The sequence below is a fragment of the Equus quagga genome, unplaced genomic scaffold, assembly GCF_021613505.1.
Source record: "Equus quagga isolate Etosha38 unplaced genomic scaffold, UCLA_HA_Equagga_1.0 73442_RagTag, whole genome shotgun sequence".
Classification (NCBI taxonomy): Eukaryota; Metazoa; Chordata; class Mammalia; order Perissodactyla; family Equidae; genus Equus; species Equus quagga.
In genome coordinates this window covers 2,227,142-2,251,999 of record NW_025802777.1, presented here as the reverse complement: position 1 = coordinate 2,251,999, position 24,858 = coordinate 2,227,142, and the positions used below count along the sequence as shown (strand labels likewise).

Sequence of the window (24,858 nt, the reverse complement as noted above, 5' to 3'; positions counted from 1 at the left end):
GCAGAGGGACAGAGACCGAGAACGGACTTCTGAGCATAACCTTTCACGTCATTTTGACTTTTGAATCATGTTAATATTTTACACATTCAAAAAATAAATTGACAAAGACAGGGATAAAACCTAAAACTGAATACAAATAGAAGCACATGCACTTAACCTACATCAAGTTGGTAACATAGCCACATAGAGAAAAAAATAATTTGAACTTTTTTTTTTTTTTTGGTGCAGAAGATTGGCCCTGAGTTAACATCTCTGCCAATCTTCCTCTATTTTGTATGTGGGATGCCACCACAGCATGGCTTGATGAATGGTGTGTGGGGCCACACCTGGATCTGAACCTGTGAACCCCAGGCCACTGAAGCAGAGTGTGCAAACCCAACCACTATGCCACTGAGTCAGCCCCAATTTGAGTAATTTTTGAACACAGCACTCTGTACCCTTCAGCGGGATACATCCTGATGCAAAGGCCAGTAAAGCAGTCTTGGACATCGGCGGCATGGTTGGAGGTCAGCAGTGGTGCTGGGGGAGCAGTTTACAAAACGGTTTTGGGCACACTGTAGGCCTGAACAGAGGATGCCATTGTGGGAGAAAGGAGATAGAAATACGGGAAAGAAAACGAATTGGCAACAAGGAAAATACTTAATATACACATTGTATATAATGAACTGGCCAGGCCAATATTGCAATTCTGATGTATGCAAGTTAAAAGAATTACAATCCAAATTTATTCATCTTAAAAAAAACCCTGCATACATCTACAAGGCATGAAAGGCATGTCTACATCATTGACAAACAACCCATTAAATTCACGTGTTTCAGCTGTGGTGACTTCTCCATATTGCACAAGAGCCTGAAATACAGTAAATTGCAAAGAGACATCGTAAAAGCCATTGCAAGAGAGTCACTTAATAACCTCAGCCTTTGGTATAAACGATTTTTCAGGATCTTTCCAGCAGCTGAGTGACAACACCAACTCGCCTTAGCAGGCCCATTCCCGGCTCCCGTAGACACTCTTCAAACACTCAAGGCCAAGGGAAGCAGGGGGAGAGGGCCTCCAGATTTTAGATGCATCTTTGTAAAAACTGTGGAGAGAAAGGAGCCGTGCCCTTGCGAGGACCAGCCCCTGAGCGGTAAGTGCAGCACCTCATGGGAGGAGAGAGGATCTGACAGTGGGGAATGAAAGAACGTCAAGGAAAACCTGGGTTTTCATTATTTCCGTGGTTCTCAGCCTCAGCCACACAGGAGTGCTTTGAACAATTCCCAGACAATTAAACCCGTGTTGGGGGTGGGAGGCAGGCTCCAGGGTTTTTTAAAGGGGACTGGGTTGAGAGCCAGGCATGACAGCCATCGCAGCCGCCCCTCCCCTGCGCTGCCCTGTTGCTGCCTCGCCCCGTTCCCTGGGAGGAGGGAAGGAGGCGGCACGCTTCAGATGCACCGAGCTGAGCTCCACTTCCAGGAGCAGGCTCATAAGGCGCACACGCCCTCACACGCACCCAGGCAGGAATCACCCGAGCTGACGGACTGACCTCCCCCAGGGCTTTGGGCTGGATCGCGATGGCCATTTCCGGCACGCTGAGGAAGGACCATCTGATCTGAATGTCCTCTCTCTTCTCTTTCATGTGGAGCTCCAGCTATTAAGAAAATAAATAAATAAAAGGTTACTGGAAGGCTACTCTCTCCACCGGAGCCTTAACGTGCGTCTGCGTGCTCGTCTATTTTCACAGCCTCCCCTCGAGAGTGCTCTGTGCTTTCAAAATGGAGAGGAAAGCCCCCAACTCCCTTCGACCTCCTGCTTCACCATCGTGTACCCCACCCCGCCCCAGCCAGTGCCTTACTCTGCCACAACCGACCCCTCAGAGAGGAACCTCAGCGTTGGTGGCTGGTGGCCAGATGGCATTAAAACTTGCATTACTCTTAAAGGAGTAATTCTCTGCTTTGCATTTCTCTTCTGGGAGTTATTACCAAGGCATAAAGGAGGGGGAGCAACAGAAGGAAGCAGGATGCCTCATTCCACCCCACGCTCACTCACCCCTGAGGGCTGTGCACACAGTGCATTGGAATCCTTACCCTCTCTTGCCTGGGACGCCACACATGCTTTAATTGGACTTTGATGCCCCATCCAACCCTACCCATCTACCTACCTAACATCTGTGGTGGCAGAATTAACGGCCCCTGGAAGATGTCCACGCCCCAGTCCTTGGAAGCCGTGAACATGTGACCTTACATGGCGAGAGGGACTTGGCAAGTATGATTAGGGTAAGGACCTTGAGAGGGGGAGAGCATCCTGGGGGGTTCTGGTGAGCCCAGTGGAATCATAACAAACCCTTAAAAATGGAGAGGAAGACAAAAGAGCAAGCCAGAGAGATGTTCCTTGAAGATGGAGGAAGGACGCCGGGAGACCAGGAACGAGGTTGCCTCCAGAAGCTGGGAACAGCCCCTCAGCTGACATCAGGGAAAGGGGCCTCAGTCCTATAACCGTAAGGAACTGAACTCTGCCAACAACTGCAATGAGCAAGGACACAGATTCCCCACCCCCGGGGCTTCCAGGAAGGAAGGCAGCCCACCAACACCTTGATTTTAGCCTGTGTTGGACATCAGACCTCCAGGATGGTAACATAATACATTTGTGCTGTTTTAAGCTGTTTTTGGTAATTTCTTTCAGCAGCCACAACAAACTAATATACTCTCCTTCATTTTTCAGCCAGAGACCCTTTCTGAAGCAAAAATCTAAGCTTTTCACATCTCCATACCTTCTCCTCTCCCTGCAACAAAAGGGTGGGAAAGAGTAGCTTTTGACTGTATTTCTGAATATTTGGGGCTCTCACCTCACGCTAGCAACAGGCTAAGGGAAACGAAGCCTTCCCTCGCCCTATAATTCTGGGTAATTCCAGAAAAAGTGCACTTTAATTTCACAGCCACGGGTCCCAGAGTTGACCCCCGCCACCAGGCAGAGCTGGGGGGAGGCATGGAGACCAATTGCTGGCCCCTCGCTGCACCTTTTATCTGACGAACAGCACAGAAGCGGGAATGTCTCCTGTCTCGACATTAATCATTTACCAACCTGGAGCAGCCGCCTCTGCCTGGAGAGGTCATCCACAGGCTGCTTTCAAACTTGCTACAGATCAAAGATACACTGTGTGACTCGTGTCTGAGGCGTGGCACAGAAACGACATCTCCTCGGTTAACGTTTGCGGTCCTTGCTGGACTCGCCCAGTTCCGAAACGTGCTTCAAACGTTGGGGACGCATGTCCCAGACTCTGAAGTTATTTTCTAATCATATTGTCCCAAATATTTGTGGGAGGGCATTACATCTGACAAGTCCACGAAGCCAACACTTCACCTCTCCAGCTCTCAAAAAAGAAATGTTATTGGGGTGGGGCTGGAGGGGGCTGGATTTCAGGAAAAAAGCCATTTAGGTAGCCAGCAGCTCTTGTGTGCCCTGGTATTTAAAACCACATCTTTGTAAGAACCATGCATGGAACACCATCCTCCCTTGTGGTTTAGAATCCTGGATGACTGGAGCTCATCCCCAAATTAGCAGCCAAGCTCAAGGGCAGGGGCAGAGGAGATGAAACAAACAGGCAGCGACCCTAAAACAGACCCATAAATTCACCGTTTCTACACCCTGGCCAGATGGGAGCTTCAGGGAATTTCTGCTTCATGTGAGATGCACGATTCCCTGGTGGTTCGGGCATCCAGAAGTTCCACTAAGCCTATTATAACTATTATATATGTCTGTCTCTATAATTTTATATATATAATTATATATTCTATATAACATATAGAATATGTAATATGTAGTTATATACAAATTATAAAATACATCGTTATATATTAGTCTATTATAATTATTATAAACCTATTATCCAAAAAATAATGGCAACACTCATTTTTTAACTTATAAAAATAATAAGGGGTCTTTTGAAGTTGACTTTTTCAAAAACTAAAAAGAGGAATGCCCAGCCCGGCCGCGAAGGTGTTTTCCCAAGCTGCAGCAGGCTTCTGAGTCCTGCACCTGATTCTGAAACAGAACCACTTCCCCAGCTCAGACGCCACTTACCTTATGCTATCGGTCAACAACATGCCTGGTTTCTTGAAATGCCTTGAAAAATAGGCAGATGGGCAACCTCTGAATTCATCATCTATTTACACGTGTGTATGCATATATGTGTATGTGTGTGTGTGTATACATGTGTGTATATATGTGTGTGTGTCTATATGTGTATATGGATACATATACATAACACACCACACTTTTTTATTTCCTATAGATACAATATAATATGCAAAGTTACAATTTGAAAATTATGAAACGAACGGTAACTAATGAAAACGTGGGTATTCCCAGCCCTGTGATCACACCAGGCTTACCCAGGGGGCTTATGAGAACTGTTTCCCCTGACTCAACAATCTACCCAAGTTCACCTGTAAATGGAAGGGGGAGAGGCGCACGCCGTACAGCTGGTGCCCTGTGTCCTCGGGGGAGGCTGGCCCCGCGCTGACCAGGAACTGAATGGTCTCACCCACCACATGACAAGACACCACCTGGAGGAGGGACGAGATAAAGGATGAAATGATATGTGAGAGAAAGGAGACTTCATACCATACACATCTTTATTTCATTGAAGAAAATCACCTGGACTTTATAAATCAGCAAGGACAAGAACTGAGAGTCTCAAACTGGGATAAATATCCAGATTCACATCTTTTCTATTCTGCAGCAGTCTGAAAACTGGAAATAATATTTCAAGTCTTTCTTTCTGATGGATTTCTCAGCACTAAACTCTGCCTTGTCCTTTCCACACATGAAGATTGCTTTGCTCTTTCCACACCTAATGCCCCTTTTCTTTAAATATTCCTTTGTTCTATTTCTCCACCGGCTGATTTTAAATTCCCCAGACATTTCCACATTCATATGGTATAAAAGCCATTAGCCATCTTCTCTCACTAAAAATGAGCCTTAAAAAAAAAATAAGCTATAGATATTATAGATAAAAAATAAAAAATGTACCCAGCACACAAAAAAATTGTTTCTATCTAAACAATTTTTAACCTATAATGCTTTTCAAAGATGTGGGGATAATTCAAAGAACATATGAAATATTAAACAGTTAGAAAATTATACAGCCTTAACAAAAATAGAATTATCAAATGAGCTCGTTTAAGGACCCATAAGACAGAGACAAATAATTTACATCAGGAATAAACCAGATCACATTCTCGATAAAAATCACAAAGCATTTCAGAGGGAGGATGGCCATGACTGTTACCACACAGCACAGAGAAATATCGAGTTGCTGCCACAGAATCCTGCTATAGGAGCGGATCTTCTAGAATGGGGGGTTGCCACCCTCCTGGGCAGAATGCCAAGCAAGTATGGGATGACGACAAGGCCAGGTGCCAGGTGTGCATAGGCTGGGAGGAAGGGCGGTGGGGGCGGCCAGGGGCAGCCCAGGCACTGGACGGACGGAGTCCAGTGGGTGGCCAGTGTGTTGGGCAAAAGCTGAGTCATCAGGAGGCAGAGAGTAGACAACACAGACCCCACATTCCCAAGGGAGCTGCTGACCCCACATTGCAGGGTGTCACTTGGAAAGGAAGAGAAAATTCTTTCATTCCCTGGTGGATTTATCAGAATCTAAAATACCAAGTGGAAAGATTATCAAAATAGTTGTTTGTCGGGGCCTGCTATTTCACAAAGTTTGGGCTAGAACATCTCCCCTCCCCCTCCCCATGCCCCAGCTAACTCCCTTCCTCCCCACACCCACCCGCCCTCTGTCCGGCATCTCTCCACTCCGGGCCCACCTGCCCCAATTCAACAAAAACTGGACTTGTACGCCAGGTCCCCCGGTGAGGGGTCCATTTCCAACATGCATCCTAAAAGACCTCAACAGCACAGATCTAAAGAAAATCTTGCCTTTTCTCAATACTGGCTGAAGCCTGCACATCCCTTATTTACGCCCTTGTAAGGTCGCTCTCAGAAGAATGATGTACATTGGGTTAGTTACACACCTCATTGTGTTATTGTGTCTCCATGGCTCACAAAAGGTTGGAACAAAAAAATGTTTGCATAAGAAATGTCGTCTATTCATTTTAAAAATAAATACTCTATAAACAATCCTTTCTGGAGGAACATATTTTGACGCCAGCTGAGTTACACACACAAATGACATGACATGGAGAAAATTTGCTGTCCTTTGTCTCAACAGCCCAGGATTTTTACTGCTTAAAAATAAAAAAACAGACAATGGTCTGCTTCTGTTGCTTCCTGGGAACCTTCTATACAAAGCTAATTAGAATTTTACCAAGAGAACTGACAGCTGAGTGCCTTGACTCAAGCTAGAAATTGCATCCAGTTCTACAAAAAGCTTCCCCACCACTCCGTCCCTTGATACGTATAGAGCCCAAGCATGTGGCTAAAAGCAAGTAAATAACAAGCAAACAAATAAAGATGTTACGATGTAAAACTTCTGGAATGCAGGACTCCAAAGGTCACCATTACCACTCAAGTCACATCAAGAAAGGAAGTGCCACACCACAAATGGGACATCTATAGGTTGTCATAGAGACCCCCTGGAGGGTCTTTTCCAGCCAATCCTCTAAATAAAACAGTCACACAGACCGATCGTTTCTTGGTCCCCCTGCAGTGGTCGGTTGGAAGAGCTAATTAAAACAACAACCAGAGCCTGCCTCAACACCGCCACACAGCCAAACAAATGCCACTACCATTCCCAGGAGGCCGGCTGGAGGGACAACGATTAGGGCCAAATCCTTTTCCAGGGCCAGCCTCGGCCCCTGCCCCCCTGAGAATAATAACGCCCCATTTACCAAATGGATGAGAACAAAATGGAAAGGAGCTTTTAAAAACAGGTAATCTCCTTTTAGTGTATTAAGGTGTTACCCATAATGGGGATTAAATTCTGACAAGCCAGGCAAATCGCGGCGAGGCCTGCGCCATCCCAGAGGGGTCCCCCTCTTGGGAGAACAGAAGGCAGGACCCCCTGAGGCCAGGTTAAGTGGCCCCTTCTAGCTAGTCAGCCTTCCCAAGTGGCCGGAACGTCCAGGGTTGACACCTACCCAAACACAGGAGAACAGGTAGAGACCTTGATCTTGAGCCCAGAATCCCCCTCCCCCAGTCGCACGGTGTTAGCAGGACCCCTTCTGAAGTTTCCGAGTCGGTTCCTCAGAGCTCCACCTGCATGGAGCCGCTTAAATACAACTGTTAAATCCTTAATGCTTGGGCTTCCTGCTGGAGGGGTCTGATATCGATACTGGATTTTTAAAGTTAAATAGAAACAATATCCAGTATCTGTGCTGGGACCAAGGACTTCTCCAAGGACAGAAGTGGGGCGGGCCCCAGAGCAGGACTCCACAAAGCCAAGATCTATGACCCCAGGAAGCAGCTCCCTTGAAAACAGCTGGCCGCTGACCCACCTGCTTTATTCTTGAGAAAGAACTCATCGATTACATAAACCGTTTCAAAATCACCAACAGAGGCTGGACTGTGTATTCGGATAAAACCTCGTCCCTTCTGCATAAGGGAGCATTTATGGAGGGTGGACCATACGTGGTGAGGGTCCCAAGGGTGGACGTCTTGAGCCCAAGGAGCGCCGGGCTGACAGGCGAAGGGTCAGGACATCGCTGGTCTACCCCCATGGGTCAAGAGAGAAGGCAGCCGAGGGAAGCATCGTCAGGACGTGAAAGTCCATGCACACTTCATTATAGCCTGTGTGGACGGGGTAGAAAGGGGAGGCCCTCATTCAGTGTTTTGTGCTCTCTCCAGCTTCAAGACCTTAAACTCAAATAGTCACACACCTATGCAAACAGATCTTATCTTGAAACACTACTCCTTGGTTTAGACCCAGAAGTGGGCCCAGGAATGCCAGGCTTAGGGACTCCCAAGTTCTGCTCTTGCTCATCAACGAAAAACTCCTCTAACGTCTGCAGTCTCACTACAGTCTTTCCACTTTGCTTTTCAATTAAGCTTCTTGTACAGCTGCCTCTCAGCTCCTCCTTCTCTTAGAACACTCTAGAGAACCGGAAATAACTTAATTACTTTTGTCTCCAAAAGAACTAGGAACACAGCCTAGAAAACGCATCCAAAAGGTTTATGTCATTGAATATTTTTCACTTTAATCACTCTACTTAACATTCTGAGGAAAGAAGTCCAAAACAAAACGGAAGCGGAGACCCCTCCCTAAGCATTCAGAGGTCCCCATCAGGTTTCTCCCCCACCTCTGCCATTGTGTCTGCCTCTGTAAAGATTCTTCAAGACAGCACAAATCTGATAGAAAATGTTATTTCTACTCTGCAACAGAGACTCAATTTAAAAAACAAAATCCTTTTGAGCTAAATATTATCCGAACATCTATAACGTTAATCCTATTTGCCCACCTGTTCATAGTCGATGGCTGAAGATGTGTTTTTATACAGAACTCTCCCAGCGGATGGAGATGAAAAATGCTGGAAAGAAGATGGCAGCCAAACTCACGGATGCTGGGTAGATGCTGCATGTTACCGTGCTCGAGGGGTGTGCCTTGGACCGCACGGGCTCCGACACCCCACCCCCAGCAACATTCTCCATTCCTGCTCTTGTTGCGACACTTTAAAATGAGCAGGAGGCTTTTCAGTAATATTACACTATCAGGAGGGGCTGTTGCTACATAACGTGATTTCCTGTGGGCATTCCTTAGCTGAAACATCTGTTTGTGAGATGCTGTTCTCTTTCATCAACTCTACGTATTACAAGACATATGCAAGATATTTCCTTTAAAATGAACGTGGGAGGCATTGGTGCTCTCCGCCTGGGGCCAGGTTGCTGTCATATCTACCCCAAATGCCACTGCCTGAATTCCAACCCTCAGACAAAACGGCAGCTTTCCCGTGGGTTCTTTTGTCCTGTCTTCTCCAGGCGAAGTCAGGCTGTACCCTCAGCCCAGAATTCCAGACACTGTAACCAAAAAAAAAAAAAGGCGGTCCTCCAGGGAGGCAGTGCTCCCATTCAGGGGCATCCACACTGGGTCTCAGAGGGCGGGGCCTCTGCTGAGGAATCTCATGCCTGCCCTTGGAAAGACCTCACTTCAAAACAATTTCACAACCTAAGAGCATTTTTGCATTACCAGGTTAATGGGGCACCCGGAATTTCAAGTCATGCAAGCAAAAAAAAAAAAAAACAGTGAACCAAGTGTCCTATTTGCAACTAGAGAGACAACATGGCCATTGAGTCATGCTACCCTTGCAAACCAAGGGGCCCAACAAGGTCTGGAAAGAGCAGAGGAGACCCCAGAAGCTCTGATTATGTGTCAGTATAAAAATGTATAACAGACAGCCTTGAGATAGAAACGGAACATGCACACAACACACACTCAGTGACGGCTGTGGGGTTCCCCACACGCAACATGGAATGAGATACGGGGAGAAGTTCCACGCAATTGCCCGAGTTCTGTTTGTTGCTATGGTTTTACAGAAGCAAAGGCTGGTTAGCGTCTTTCAATTCTCTTTTCCCTGTCTTCATTGTCTCTTTCATGGTAGGGGCGGGAGCGGGAGCTTAAGGGAAATAATAATAATAAAAATGTCGAAATAATAGTAACCGCACTGTTTATGGTGTGCAGTGGTGGGAGCTCCTTTCTGGAAACCGACTCGGGTACAATTCCAGCCTCTGCTCCTTAGAAGCTCTTACTCACCTTGGCCAAGTGACTTAGCCTCTCTCTGCCTCAGTTTCCTCCTCTGTCCAATGGGCATGATACTTGTTCGGGCAGAGGAGCATTGTGAGCACTCATGAGAACGGACACGAGCCTGTCGCCCAGGTCTGGTCAGGAGCTCCGTCCTGTGAGGTACCGCACAGGCTGGAGCCCTCATTCTCCCCAGAGCCCCGCCAGGGAGGCATTCATACTCTACAGACACAGAAGCTGAAGCTCGGAGAGAGGAGGAAGTGTCCCCCAGACAAGCTCAGATCCACCCAGCTGAGCCCTGACTTCCGAGCCGGGCCTGTCTCCACGCTGGGTGGGTTATTACATTTATTTAAAACTTTACCCGACGGTCCATCATTATACCATTAGAAGGCTCTATTTATTTAGGAATGGCGCTGAAAATAGAGATAATTAATGCCCTTCACAGGACACCTGGCCTCACCCCAAGAAAGCCAGCATCACTTGACATCTCCAAAGATCGCTCCCAGCACCAGCTGTGGCCCTTGCTGTCACCGGGAAGCTTTGCCAGTAAATGTTATGTTCAAAGAGACACTTACCATGCTTCCTGAAGGGCATGGCTCTCTGGGTGGCACCTATCACAGCACAACCCCTCAAACCCTGATTCACATTCAGTAGCTTCCACGCTGCCCTTGCGGTCCTCACACCCCCATGGAATGGAGCGGGGAACTTCCGAACCCCAAGACGTGCCATGGAAGGGCTATTGCTACTGCTGCATCCTGCGCAGGGGGACCTGCCTCTCAGGCCACTTGCGATAGAGAAATAAAGGTTTCCTTTCTCTGGGTCAAACACTCTGGAGGAAACCTCTCCCAGAACGTAAGGAAAAAGAATGTGGGTAGAAAGCTCACTGTTGTGTAAGACCGTAATTACAGCCTGGGAGAAATCGGTGTGCTCAGTGCGTGTTGAGACTGGAAGAGAAGGCAGAGGGAGCCGCTGGAGGAAAGTTCAAAGGGGATGCCTTCTTCCGTGCAGAGGACCCCCCCCTCCCCCCCGAGAATGCCTCCCCGGACAACCAAGCCCTGGCTGAGTCCTCCCTCCCAGCCAGGCCGAGCACGAGGCTGCACACAATGAGCCTTGGTCCCGGGATGCTGCTAGTCGCCATCTGAAAAGATGTGCTCCCAGTTAAGCACAGGCTCCTTCACTGAGGAGAATTCTCCTAGGACAACACCACGACCCCTGCAGGGCCTGCTGCTTGGGATACATAAATATTTGGTCTTCATCCCCAGTTCCTGGCACACAGCTCCTAAAACCCTTGGAATCTCCGAAGTGATAAGAGTGTCTTTCGTGTGCTAAGGAGGTGACCAGTGGCTGGGGGCCCCTAGATGACTTCAGGATGGGGGCTGGTCCCCAGGAAGACCAGGCATGATTAGAGGGCTGGAAGTTTCTGCCCCACTCCCGGTCTCTGACCTGCGGGGACGGGGCAGGGGCTGGAGGTTGACTCAATCACCAACAGGCTGTGATTTAATGGATCCTGCCTGTGTAATGAAACCTTCACAAAGGCCCTGAAACAATGGGGTTCAGAGAGCTTCTGAGATGGTCAACACTGGAGGTGTTGGGAGGGTGGTGCCTGGAGACAGGATGGAAGCTCTGCGCCCCGTCTCCCTCCCCTCGCCCTGTGCATCTTTTTTTTTTTTTTTTTTAGGAAGATTAGCCCTGAGCTAACATCTGCCTCCAATCCTCCTCTTTTTGCTAAGGAAGATTGGCCCTGAGCTAAGATCCTAAGATCCGTGCCCATCTTCTTCTACTTTATATGTGGGATACCTACCACAGCATAGCTTGACAACTGGTGCCATGTCCACACCCAGGATCCGAACTGGGGAACCCCGGGCCACCGAAGTGGAATGTGGGAACTTAACCACTGTGCCACCAGGCCGGCCCCTGCCCTGTGCATCTTCGTGCCTGTTCCTGAGTTGTGTCCCTTATCATAAGCTGGCAGTAGTACGTAAACTGCTTTCCTGAGTTCTGTGAGCTGTTCTAGCAAATTATCAAACCTGAGGAGGGGGTTATGGGAACCTCCAACTTTGTAGCCAGTTGATCAGAAGGACAGGTGGCCCAGACCTGGGCGGGTGTCTGAACTGGGGGGCCATCTTGCGGGGCCGAGCCCTTAACCTGTGGGGTCTGCGCTGACTCTGGGAGTTAGTGCCAGTATCGATCCAATCGTTGAACGCCCAGTTGGTGTCCAGGGGGTGGGAGAGTTGCTTGTTGGGTGGAGGAATAAACCCACACATTTGGCATCAGAAGCGTTGTGAGCAATCAGTTCAGACTGCTCCTGCAGCAGCCAAGGCTGAGCAGGGCATAGATTTTGCACCTATCGTGGGTCCTGCAAGATGACCCAAACTCCTCTAAGCTGTGCAAGACCCCACTCTCTGGGTAGGACCACAAATGGCGGGGGAGGATTTGAAGAAGAACCAGGTATTTGCAAACGTGATTACTTTGGCACACGGGGTCTTCAGAGGTTGCAGGACAAAGTCGGAGGACAGGGCACCGGAGAGCTGCGCAGGCTAGGTTCTCGTCATGGTGGCCACAGGGAGACTCCAGACCAATGCAAGTCAGGAAGATGCTCACAAAGAGACCAGAGCCCCCTTCTGCTCTAGGTGATCACAGACGTGACTACATACCAGACCCCCGTGGTCCAGGCGGACTCGTCTCTATCTTTGGCTCAAAGGCCATCCTTTGTCTCCTGTTGGGGCTGAGTTAGAGAGATGAGAAAGATACAGCCTGACAGGATGGAGGGAGCTTAGAAAGGGGAGGGGTAACGTGCTTGAGATCACAAGAGTATGTTTCTTTCATAACTTCTATTTGCACTCCTCACGTTCTGTTAGTTTTTTTCTTCTCAAGAATTATGCAGAGCGGAGCGAACACATGAGGATGCTGACATAGGATTCACTACAAGTCCTGAACACATGGTGGTGTGTGGTTTAGACCCTAAAAGGAGGAAGACACCAGTGTAAGCGTCCCGCCCGATATGGCAGTTCAAGTACACTAGCTTCTGGAATGACAGCAAAGGGAGGCCTCACTGTGTTCTCATCTTCATTGAACACATGGATGCTACATTACAAGAGAAACGCAGATGAGCCTGGCTCGATTCCTTTGCAAAACGACGCCCTGAAACGTGGCGTGGTCGGCCAAGACGCTCGTCCAAGAATGGAGAAGGCCGTGCACAGGATCCAAGCATCCGGGGATGTCCTACCCCCAACTTCCCAGGAGCCGGGCAGATCCCAACAGGTGGCCCCACGGGTGGGTGTGCACAAGGCCTGGGCTGGTGAGCACTATTGTGACACTCAACACCCACCGGGACCCACTTTCCCACATTGCTCAGAGGTCAGGGGGCCTCTCCACCCACCTGGCCAACAGCTTGCCCGGGAGGACAGCACTGGCCACAGCATGACAAGGCAACGACAACTGCTCATTTCCTCATTGGGCAAGAAAACACAGAAGTCAAGAACCATGAAGAAACTTGGAAAACAAAACAAGACCCCGTGTGCACCTTTCTATCTGTCTGTGGTTGATGAGAAGCCCCCGAGAAGACACCGCGGACAGCAGTCGGTGGGCCTGGGGAGCTGAGGGAGCAGGGCGAGGAGGGCTGAGCTCAGAGGAGGAGAGGGCAGACCTTTTTTCCAAAAAGTATATACACTTCTGGTTTGTGTTTAACTTATAATGAGCATGCACTATTTCTGCAACTGCATTAAAGTAAACACGGCTTAACCAGGCACTTTCTCAGGATGCTTTGCTGGCGCTAAACATCAAGACCCTTAAAAGTGGTCTGTTGCTCTTTCTAATCTCTGCTCCTGCCTCTTCCCCCGGGGTCAGCCCTGAATGCTCTGTTCCTCTTAATTGGGACAGTGTCAGGACCCAGCAAGCAGAAACCATGCACCACAAAGGGCTCCGGTCCCGATTAGTCAATAATAGAGGGCAATCGCTGCACCGAGAGGCACTTCCCAAGCAGGGGGCTCGGGGGGCTCAGCCCCCCCCAGGCTGTGAAACTCAGCCACTGCACCATCCGCCGGCCTGGCCCCTCCAGCGCTACGGACCATGCTGGTCTCAGCATCCTGAGCTGCTGCCACCAGTTTCCTCCTGTAACCCCAATATCTCCCAGAGCCTTGCCACACCTGTCACAGGGGTTATAGAGCGTGTGACTCCAGTATTGGCAAGGGGATGGGGAAAGAGAGCTCGCCGATGCTGCCAGGGCACAGTAAGCTCTTTGGTGACCAGTTCTGGAATACTCGGGCAGCTGAATCGTGCACACACACAACCGAGCTATTCCACGCCCGCCCTGGGGACACGCCTGTGCCTATGCCTGACGAGCAAGGAGGCCAGGGCAGCCTTGTTGTACTTGTGAAAAAGAGAAAACCACCTAATTATCCATCAACAGAAGATGCAGAAAGAAGCCCTGGTCCATCCAGAATCCTGAACTGTAGTTAAGGCTCATGAACCACAGCCACATAAATCAACCTGGCTGAATCTCAGTACCATGTTCTGTAAGGAGACAGCATCTTGTAAAATTACACATACAAAGTGATAAATGCTTTAAATGCATGAACCATACTCCAGCTAAGGCAGGGAGGAGAAACACGGGGTGGGGTTCCAGGGCTGGCACTGCTTCTTCTCCACCTGGGGTCACACAGGTGTCCCCTCCTCACTGTCTGCTAAATCGTATGCATTTAACATGATAATAAAGTGAAGATAGATACAAGGGTAAGCCTTATATTTAAGAGAAAGTTCCTTAGGCTTTTTATTGATACTTTTCATTAAAAAAAATCTTTAAGATTATTTATGGTATTTGCCCAGTCTCATAAGTAATTTTAGCCTGTGAACTGCTAGCAACTGTAAAACGAACTCTATATAACAGCTAAATGGCTCAAATATATATATCACATTGCAGAATATATATACATTTTATTAAGATACAATTCATAGACCATATAATTCATCCATTTAAATTGTACAATTAAACGTTTTTGAAATATACGTCACAGACTTGTACAACCATCGCCACCATCACTTTTAAAACATTTTCATCACCCCAAAAAGAAACCTCGGACCCATTAACAGTCATTCTCCATTTCCGCTCAGACACTACCCCCACCCAGCTCCTGATAACCACTGATCTACTTTCTGTCTCTATTGATTTATCTATTCTGGGTATTTCATGTAAATGGAATCATACAATATGTGACCTTTTGAGTCTGGCTTCTTTCACTGAGCATAATGTCTTCCAGGCTCATCCACGTTGTAGCATGCAGCAGAATTTCATTCCTATTTAAGGCCAAATAATATTCCATTTTATGGATCTACCATACTTTATTTATCCATTCATCAGTTGATGAAACAGACTTTTTTTTTTTTTAATGTAAGGTCATTTTTAATAACTCTAAGACAGAATAAACTGCCTCATCGCAGCTTTAAATTCACTTCCTCGGTAAGGAAAGGCCCATCGCAGGTGACTGCGCCCCTGGCTCACCTTCTCCTGGGCTGACCTGGCCACACTCCAGACTTGCTGCACCGCCAGCTCCAGGGGCGGCTGCAGGGGGTCCTCCTGGAAGGAGAGGAGCAGCGGGCCCTGGAACAGAAAAGCACGATGAGGGCACGCATGCATCGGGGGTGGGGGGGTGCCTGCTTTTAAGGAAAATTATACACTTGCTACAAAGCTGTGCAAATCTAAGAAAAGGTAATACGACTTCTTTTAGTTCAACCTGTGCTTCTAAACAGCAGCACTGGTCCCACAGCAGGAAGTTCACACCCCACCGTGGACCAGCTCACGGTCCATCGCCCTCAGGGGGGGTGTTCAGCTATGGGAGAAGGATGGGAAATGGAGAACAAAGAAACGGAACCAAAGATGTAGCAATAAAAACAATGAAAGGTGTCTGGATCCTCATGTTTGCAATCTAAGGAAAGAAGCTGAGGCTGCTGCTGGCCTGTGGGGCTGCAGGTCGAGCACAGGATCTGGGCAGCTTCCAGGGCTGTGTCCTCCCTTCTTCTGGGGAGAGTCCTCTGTCTGGTCCTCGTGGTTGCTGGCACTGTTACTTAAGATGCCCCCTTCTCTTCTCCTAATGCCCGCGTGGTGGGTGGATAGGAACCCCCAAGGGCTGGCCGCCACTGCCTGGAATCTGAGCTTCTCTGGCTGGAAATGAGCCAGCCTGGGGGCTGTGCCTGAGGAACCCGCTGGTTCCTGAGCCCCTACTTCACAGAGCTCCAGAGCTCCCTGGCTCCTGCGCCCCCAGCACCTCCTGGTTGAACTCTGCCTTCCACTCCGTGCATCCTCCTGCACCCTTCCAGTAAAGTCCACAGCTTAAGTCGGGTCCATCCATTTCGGTTCTTGCAAATCTCCAAGTGACAGATGTGCAAGCAAAGCAATATGACCACTAAGCAACAAGACCAACGTTTGATAAAGGAATAAATGAGGGGCTGCATAGCCAACCAGGTCCGGGCTTTTTAAAAATAAGTTCTCTTGAGAGGCTGGACCCTTATGCCAACGACGCGACCCTGGAATGAAACTCTTCTTAAACTGTTTTCCTGACATGCTGCAGAAAGCACGCCATGGTCAAGTAAGTTCTGATTAAGTGGTTAAAAAAGAACTTCAGCCCCCCAACTTCCCGCCACGTCTCATAGACTTCAGAGACTCCGTTGTGGTGAGCTGGTTCCAACTATGAGGTGTGGTCAAGGGTGGAGGAATAGAAAGGGTGGAAAACGGCCCCACAGCTCTTCTGGCAAGCACAGTGCAAATGAGCAAACAATGGGGTTATCATGGGGCAATTTCTTAAGAATTTTCAATGATGGAGAGTCAACCTAAAAGGCACAGAACATTTCCATTACATGCTTCTAACCTCACCCTGTTTTTGCAGCATCATCTCACCCCCTAAAATTCATCAGGGCAGAATTAAATCTACCTCTCAAGAGTGATGAAATCACGGTTTCAGGGCTGCTCTGCTGACATTCTCCATGGCTGGAGCTTCTTTTGTTGTGACCTGCTGGCCAGGGGCACACCGTGAGCTTGGGGATGACACGGTTCCATGTGGCAGGCTGGCTGGCTGAGAGAATAGCACCCTGCATGGAGCCCAGTGCCAGGCAGGGAACAAACCCGTCAGCAGGAGTGGTTCCAGCTGCCTGGACTGCACGGTGAAACAATGCACCTTCTGTACCAGCCGAAAGATACGGCGTTGCGGTGAGCAGCCTGGATGCAGCCTTGGGCTCCTAGGCATCAGTAGATGCAGTCCGTGCCCTCTTACCTATGGCACCTTCGGGATTAAAACCTTGAAAAGATTCTGCTGGGAAATTTAATGTCAAGGGGTAGTCTCATAAAGGAAATAAATTATTAAGTTAAAATAAGGACCCAGAGATTCCCTTTCCGACTGCCTGATCCTTGAGCGTCAGAAGTCTAGCTGCGCACAGCACACGGCCACAGACTCCTGCACCTCCCACACTCTGTCTGCGGGCTGACAGCCCCCATTCCAGGCTCTACCCCACTGAGACTAAAGCAAGATTTTACATCCACATGGGAAAGCAGCACGCAGGAATCACCAGGAAAACACTGAAAAAGGAAAACCAGAGAGATGAGCCCCAGGAGAGATTAAAACACACTACAGAACGTCCAGAATTCCAACTGTGTGGTACTGGCGCATGAGCACACAAGCGGACTAGTGGGCTAGAACAGGAAGTCCAGAACAAACCCAAATACACGGGGAAACAGTACATGACAAAGGTGACTTCCGAAATCACTGGGTGAAGATGGATTTTTTTTTCTTAATCAGGATGTGGGAGGAACCCCAGATGGAATACAAACACTAAGAAATGAACCGAACTGTGTTATAAGTGAGTGAGACAACCACCCTGAAGGGGTGGGGAAGACAGATCGAACCTAAGAAACTTTGGAAAATAATATCCTGACCACACACAAATGCCATAATCTGGTCAGTGTGTTTCTCACAGGGGTGTGGGTTAGCAATTCAGAAACTACTTTATGTATACACTAGAAATGACCAAATAAATAAACATGTTACCGATAGTAAGTACCAGAAGCCTCACTCTTGGAGAAGGAAGTTAAAAATAAGGAAAGGGGAAGACTAGAAAGAACTCTGTGTTGTTGACCTGGAATGCAAGGTTATCAGTATGAAGTCATGGTTTTGAAGACACAGAAAGATACAGAAATGCAGACATGTGTATACGAGTGTGTTAGTATACACACATCTATCTCCTAACTCTGTCCACTAAAAGGGTCTAGAAGTAATGAGACCCCAGCAGTAAAGAGCACCCCTAAAGCCCAGATCTTGGATTCTAAACACTTTTCCAGTAAAAGGAACCAGGGCTGCTTAGAGAAGTGGCTGAATCCAGGGCTGGAAGAGGGAAAGTGCAAGATGAGTCTAGAACAAAGATCTTGTGGAAGCATGAAGTAAGCAAGTGCTAAAAAGATAAATATATGTATCTCTTGATGGAAAAACAGAAGAGGCTATTACTGAAAGAGCTCCTAATGGCCCCAACAAGAACAATTTAAGCAACAAAATAAACAGTGATAATATTGGATCATAACCCATGGAATAAAATAAATTATCCATGAGTGCATTCTGATGTAAGTAATCAATGAAATATACAGATGAAGATGAGTGGCAGCTCTTTCTTGTCATGGAATTCCAACGAATAAATGGAGACGGAGAGAAGGGAACAGAAAATCATCATTAAGCAAACTGCACAGAAGTACGTATTGCAGACTACAGACACACGGATGCAAAATCAGTGAGCAAAAGTTGGAGGATAACAGGATTTGTATGGTCTCAAAGTCCCTCCCCACGATATCTGTTAACTACAGGGGGAAAGGTGTCAGAGGAGACGGAAGCAGGAAGAAGAGCTGGCAGAAACCACGTTACCCAAGGGATCAAGGCCAAGGTCCCCAGCAGTAGGTTACACTGATGTCACGAACTCCACGACACGTACACTAAAAGGGACACTTCACTTCTGTGGTTTGTGTTACCTCAGTCCAATCGTGTGAAAACACCAAATGGAGGGACATTCGGCAAAATAACAATCAATACTCTTCCGAGTTGTCAAGGTCATGAAAAACCAGGAATGACTAGGAAACTGTTATAGACCCCGGGAGACTAAGGAGAAGCATGGACTCAGTGCCATGTGGGACCTGAATGGGACCCTGGAACAATAAAGGGATACTGGTGGAAAACCTGTGAAATTCCAATAAGGTCTTCAGTCTAGTTAAAGGCACGTGCCAAAGTCAACTTCATTGTACTATGAATTATAGTAACATTGTACAATTATAGTAACAATGTTAATTTCCTGGCTCTGATCATTGTGCTATGGTTATGCAAGGCTGGGGGAGGAATGTATGGAAACTCTCTGAATTATTTTTGCAACTTTTCTATAAATCTAAAAGCAGTAAAAAACAAAAAGTTTTACAAAAAGGAGACTACAAGAGAACAGCCCACCTTTATCGACTCATTATTTGTTAAATGCCTCACACAGATCTCGTCTCATCCGGAGTGGATACTGTTTTCCAGATTGATCCTAAACCTATCCCCTTCTACAGATAAAGAACAGAGAAGTCAGGACTTGCCCAAGGTCACACAGCCCCAGAGCTACCTTCCAGCCGAAGGTGTGAACACACAGCTCTTCCAGGTGGCTCAAGAAGTCCCCTCCCTCCTCAGCAGCCCAGGAGAGGGCCACCGGGTGGAAGTTACCTTGGCTGCATTTTAGTCGACATTCACACTACACCCACTCTTCCTTCCCCTGAATTCCTGTCTCGTTGGGAGAACGGGTGAGAGCACAGAACAACCTGAACCGGCACCTACTCCAGGGTTTCGGATGGACAATTTGCAAAGTCATCAGCGAGCTCCTTTCATGTAGACTCTTTAGAAGTGAAAAACAGAGCACATTAAAAGCTTGTTTTGCCCAGGCTTGGCCAGCTCCCAAGAGGGAAGGCCTGTGTCCAGACGGCCAATGCACACTGCCACCGCTTCTCCCCCTCCAGCGACAAGCTTCTAACAGGGCCTGTCATTCATCCCCCAGACCACCACCTGCTCTGAGCCAGCCTTGTGCTGGACACCGGGTTGGCTGTGCCTGGACGGATCCGACCAGGCTCTGACTTAGCTCACAATCCCAGGAGCCAATGACACAGGGGACCACAAGGTGCTGACGCGGGGATGGGTGCAGGCTGCGGGGGGTGGGGGTGGGGCAGCATCCTCACAGAAAGGGAGGATCAGGGACCTTTGAGCTGAGACCTGAAAGATTTACAGAAGTTAAATAAGGAGAAAGGTTAAGTAAGTGCTGGAGACAAAAGGAATGGCCTGTGGGACGGCCCCACACAGGAAAGAACCTGAACGTCCCAGCGACAGGAAGGAGACCGGCGGTAGGGGTCACGGTGGAAGGCGCAGGGAAGGGCAGTTGATGGCCTTACCCAAGGTCACCTTCACATTCTTACTGACTGACTTCTTAGATTGCTGCCACCGTCATTGGTCAAGGAGCTTGGATTCTGGTGAGCACCACTCAAAGGTCATTACATAATAGGAAAACTCTCAAGTCCTGTTCCTTTGTTTATTTCTTAAATTGCCGAAGCTCATATACAAGTCAGAGCTATTAATAACCTCTTCTAAGTTCACACAGCATCCTTTTTCTTTTTTTTTTCTTTTTACAAAGACCACAAATTGTCCCATAGTCTCAGTCATCTGCATTTAGAACATTCCTCTGAAAAAATCCTGGAGCAGAGGACTAAAGAAGCAAGTGGCTTTGGTGACCCTCCTCACGCAGGGCCTCGGCCAGCTCGGGTGGTCCATTTCCAGGCAAGTCCAGAACTTGGCCCTCGCCCTCAGAACCTGTGTGGCACAGGCAGCAGCCCCCTGGGGAGAGAAGCACCATCCACCCACGGGCAGGGGTCACTGGGCTGCGAGCACACTGGTCGCCAGTGCCCATGAGGCTGTAGAAAGAGCAACCCCAGTGCCTTTCATATGGGTGTCGGGGGTGTGGGCCATCGCTGGAGTAACTGATTGTCACCACAAGCCATTCTGTAGAGGTTAACACAAACTCAGGGGAATCGGAGGGAAACCCTCTGCCTCGCCTTTGGAGAATACAGTATTGGTTTCCAGTCTAGTGACTAAGCCAGTTCTGGCATCTTTCTGTTCTCCGTGACTGAACTGCCATCACATCAACTGGAAGGAGGTGTTTGTAACACTGGAGTGGAGAGGTGTTGCTGGGTGAGGAGACTCTCAATGATTGACTGATGGTTGGCTTAGGGACAGGTGTATATCTAGTGGCTTCTCACTATTGAGAAGCTGGCTTGGGGAATGTGTGAAAAACACAGTATGCTCCCCACACTGCCGCCAACCTAGCCGGCTAAGTCTGAATTTGGTGGGGGGGTGGGGGTGGGGGTCAGGCATGAGTATTTTTTCAAAGCTCTCCAGGCAATTCGCCTGCGCTCTCCCAAACACCTGGCACCTGCGCGACCAGCTGGCAGGGCAGCCATGGTTTCCTCTTGTGTCTCCCCAACTCCCAGCCTGTCTAATTTAAAAACACTTACAAAGTGAGGGTCGGAACCTGGGAGGAGGGGGCCTCTGACACAGGGTAGCTGAGCTGCCACAGGCCCTGGGCATTGAGGGTGCAAAGGAGACTCCACGAGTCGCTGATCAAGCCTCCGATCCATCCCCGGAGATTCGAGCCCCACTGTTAGAGATGATGTGTTCCACAATCGTCCCCTTTTGTCCTTTCCTGCTGGACCTCAACTAAAGGGAACATTTGGGTCTCAAAGTCCAATTTGCTTCCTACAGGGGAATGTTCCAGCACAGGGTCTAGGTCAATCCTCGCAGGTCTCTCCAGCTCATGGGCTCCACTCTCCCCTTCTGGGGAAGGAAAGGGCTCTGCTAGAAGCATTTAGGGTTCCTTTCAGTCCTAAAAGACAAAGCTGGGGTACAATTTAGAATGGGAGCAGTTACCATCCCCACTGGATAGAAAATTCCACCTTGCATGGGAGACACTAGATATGATTAAGTTACTTCCAGTGTGTCCTGGATTCCCCAGTGACAGGCTGAGAAGTGGGCTCCTCTCTGGCAAGAGCAGAGAGATCATAGGACGTGGTGGGGACGGGAGCGGGGCACTGAGCTGTGGCTCTCTGGGCTGAGTGAGCTTGGAGTGTCATCCCTGATCAGGGATTAGTGGGAATCGAGTTGGGGGAGGGCAGAGAGACTCCTGCGGGGCTGGCTGCCCAGGTCAGACATCCACTAAGGAAACACCAGCACCTGCTCACCCATGTTGTCATTAGGGCTGGGACAGTGATGACCCAGGGTGCTGGGAGCGTGTGTGACCCGGAGACGTAGGAGAGAGGCGAGTTACCCAGATCCTACCTGCCTGCAAAACCTTCCCCTTGAATTCAAATCAAGCAAGAGTTGCAGGGACCAAGGACAGCAGAGTGACATCACACACACACACAGAGAATGTATCCCCACCTGACACCACAGTCAGACCCGCTCTACATCCACACAGAACTGTTAGAGAAGACTCGTGGCTGCTTTGAGCTTGGACTTGGTACATTATTGCCACTTCCAGGCAGGAGTCTGCAAAGACTGATGTCTAATAAAAAACTGATGATGGCCAACAGCAGATAAAGAACAGAGAAAATGCAAACAAGCCAGATCTGTCTTTCCACTCCTTGAACACAGAGCTTCCCTTGCTCCCACACAAATATTCAAGCGTTCCAGGTGAAAGGTTTTCGCCCCAAAACCTTCAGTTATTTTTTTTCAACGTTCTCAGCTCTACCTGACCAACCAAAGACAAATTCCAGAGCAGAGACTTCCTCTTATCTCTCTCAACACCCCAAGCACACTGGTACTCTGGCAGCATTGTGTCTAAGGCAATCATATTTTCTGAAGCCCATCAAGAAATTTCAAGAAATGAAACAGAATGGTCTCAGCGGGACCATCCCAAATTTACAGGAGGCAGGGTCTTGCCCCCTGAGCCTGAAACTCTGTCAGGAGTCCCAGTGGGAGAACGGAAGGACCCTACAGGTCATTCACCCAACACTCACTCACATTTTACAGAAGAGAAGGGAACAAGGCTTGCCCCAGCTCACATCACCAGCCCCAGAACCCCGGCCAGTGACACCAGGTCAATCAGGGGTCAACGACAGCAGTTTTGTGGGAAAACAAATCTGTGTTTGCTCCCATGTGAGAGGTCACATGGCTTTGGAGCGCCCTCAAGAGACGGGGTGGTTCCCCCGAACAGGAGATGGCCAGCTCTGAACAGTGGGGCACAGAGTCTAGGAACCAAGACAGATGGCAGTCAACTGACCTTGAAACCTTTTTTTTCATCCAAAAGGTACAGTTATTTTTTTCAAGAGTTCAGAACGAAGTCTTTCGAATTGTTGGATTTATGCTCATTTACGCTCAAAGCTTTTTTGGTTTTAAAATCCATGGCTATGTGTGCCAGGGCCATGGGACAAAGACCAGGAGAGGACCTACTGTCGGCTATTTTGAAGGTTGCTGGGTCCAGACAGGCTGCATGCCCTCTCTCCAAGGTGAACGGCCACACACTTCTCCAGCGAGCGGCAGGAGCAGGTGCAGGACTGTGTGCCCCTGAGAGTGAGGGGGACCAGCAAAGGCTGGGAGCCACTTCCCCGAACCCACGACGCCCTAATTCCTCCTGTGGAATACCTAGAAATAGTAGTCGCCAGGAACTTGTCATTAAACTACGATGTCTTAAAAGTAAAAATAACTCAGCAAGTCGTTAACTACGGAAGAAATATAAGCACAAGAGTGCGAGGCAGCAGAGGTCAAGAATAAGCCCCTGAGCTGTGAGGTAGGAGGGAGCTGGGTTCAAATCCCATCTCTGCCACCCACACACCCAGGCTGTGTGGCCTTGGGCAGGTGACTTAACCTCTCCAGGCCTCAATTTGCTCACCTGTCAAATGCTGACAACGCCTCTGTCCCAGGAGTTGTGGGACAGCATCTGGCGAATGGCTGGCCACCAACAAATGGGCACTAATTTCATATGCCGAGGAATCAAACCTTTGGGAAATATATTCTTGGTGAAATTCATTTTTATAGCTGGAAGCATATTTGGGTCACAGTTATTCACACATCAGGTGCAACAGTGGAAGTGTCCAGCTGGGCACCAGAATCCACCTGGGACTCCAGGAAGGGCAGGTATGAGCTAGAAGGGGCATGGGCCCCTCTGATGAGTATCTCCGACAGACTGTCCCTGTGGTGGAGCCCGGGCCTGGCACACCTGATGAGTGATGAATAAAATCTAATCCCTTTGCCTGGGTTCCCCATCAAGGGTCCTCCGCTCTCCAGGGTCTTTCTCCGAACTTTCAAGGATGCTCTGCGGCGGGGAAGGCTCACTTCCGATCAGTCGAGGGCTGTGGAGGGCTGTGGCGAGGCTCCAGGAAGATGAGCTCTCTGCCCTGTCCGCCGGCACCTCGCCATCAGCCGCACCCCGACCCGCAGCACGACCCGCCCTCACCGAAACTCACCCCTTGCCGTTTGGCCTCATCGTTCAGGGCCGTCACCCAGGCCGCCTGCCACTGGCTCCTCCAGCTGTTCAGCGTCAGGATCCAGGCGAGCAGGGTGTCCGACTCCGGGCGCCGGCCCTCCTCAGGCTCCGCCGCCCGCCGCGGGGGCCGGGGTCGCGCCCTGGCCAGCGCCCACTGCGCCAGGTACAGGCCCACCGTGCCCAAGGCCACGACGAAGAGCGACACCAAGACCAGCCACTGGACCTCGGCGACCCACGAACCCAGGCAGGACATGGTGATGGCGCATACCCGGCGCGCCTCGCCCCAACTTCCCAGGGCAGCTCCCGGGCCGGGGCGCGGAGCCCGCGGGCGGCGAGCTCAGGACATCAGCTCGCGGCGGCCGGGGCGCGCGGGGGGCGTGGAGGGAGCGCGGCGGGGCCGATCCGGGAGGCCGGAGGCCGGAGGCCGGGCGAGGCGAGCAGGAGGCAACGCCCGGGCGGCGCACGACGGCCACGGCCCGGGACTGCGGCCCCAAGCCGCACACCGGCAAGTGGGGACACGGCGCTCGGCGTTGCCGACTCGCGCGTCTGGGCAGGTCCCCGCGCCGCGGCCGGGCGCGCTTCCTCGTCGCGCGCCGCCCCGGGCGTCCCGCCCGCGGCCCAGCAGTGGCCGGAGGAGGCGCGGGCCGCCGGGCGGGGCGGGGGCGGGGCCGGGCCG

General features: G+C 49.7%; 1 protein-coding gene across 3 annotated transcripts in view; it reads right to left on the bottom strand.

The window, feature by feature from the left end:
• The window catches only part of C2CD2 (C2 calcium dependent domain containing 2), a 54,304-nt gene extending 29,489 nt beyond the window's left edge, over positions 1-24,815 (bottom strand). Inside the window, exons 1-5 of one of the 3 annotated variants that reach the window (XM_046651484.1) lie at positions 24,163-24,179; positions 15,166-15,264; positions 7,432-7,723; positions 4,426-4,545; positions 1,527-1,631 (exon numbers count right to left, since the gene is read on the bottom strand). In XM_046651484.1, coding sequence (XP_046507440.1) covers positions 1,527-1,631; positions 4,426-4,545; positions 7,432-7,458 — 252 coding nt within the window. In that variant the 5' untranslated portion in view covers positions 7,459-7,723; positions 15,166-15,264; positions 24,163-24,179. Of the gene's footprint in view, positions 1-1,526; positions 1,632-4,425; positions 4,546-7,431; positions 7,724-10,243; positions 10,410-15,165; positions 15,265-24,162 lie in introns of those variants that run through there. The other 2 variants (XM_046651483.1, XM_046651485.1) reach the window with 2 other exon arrangements.
• Between the last annotated feature and the right edge of the window lie 43 nt (positions 24,816-24,858).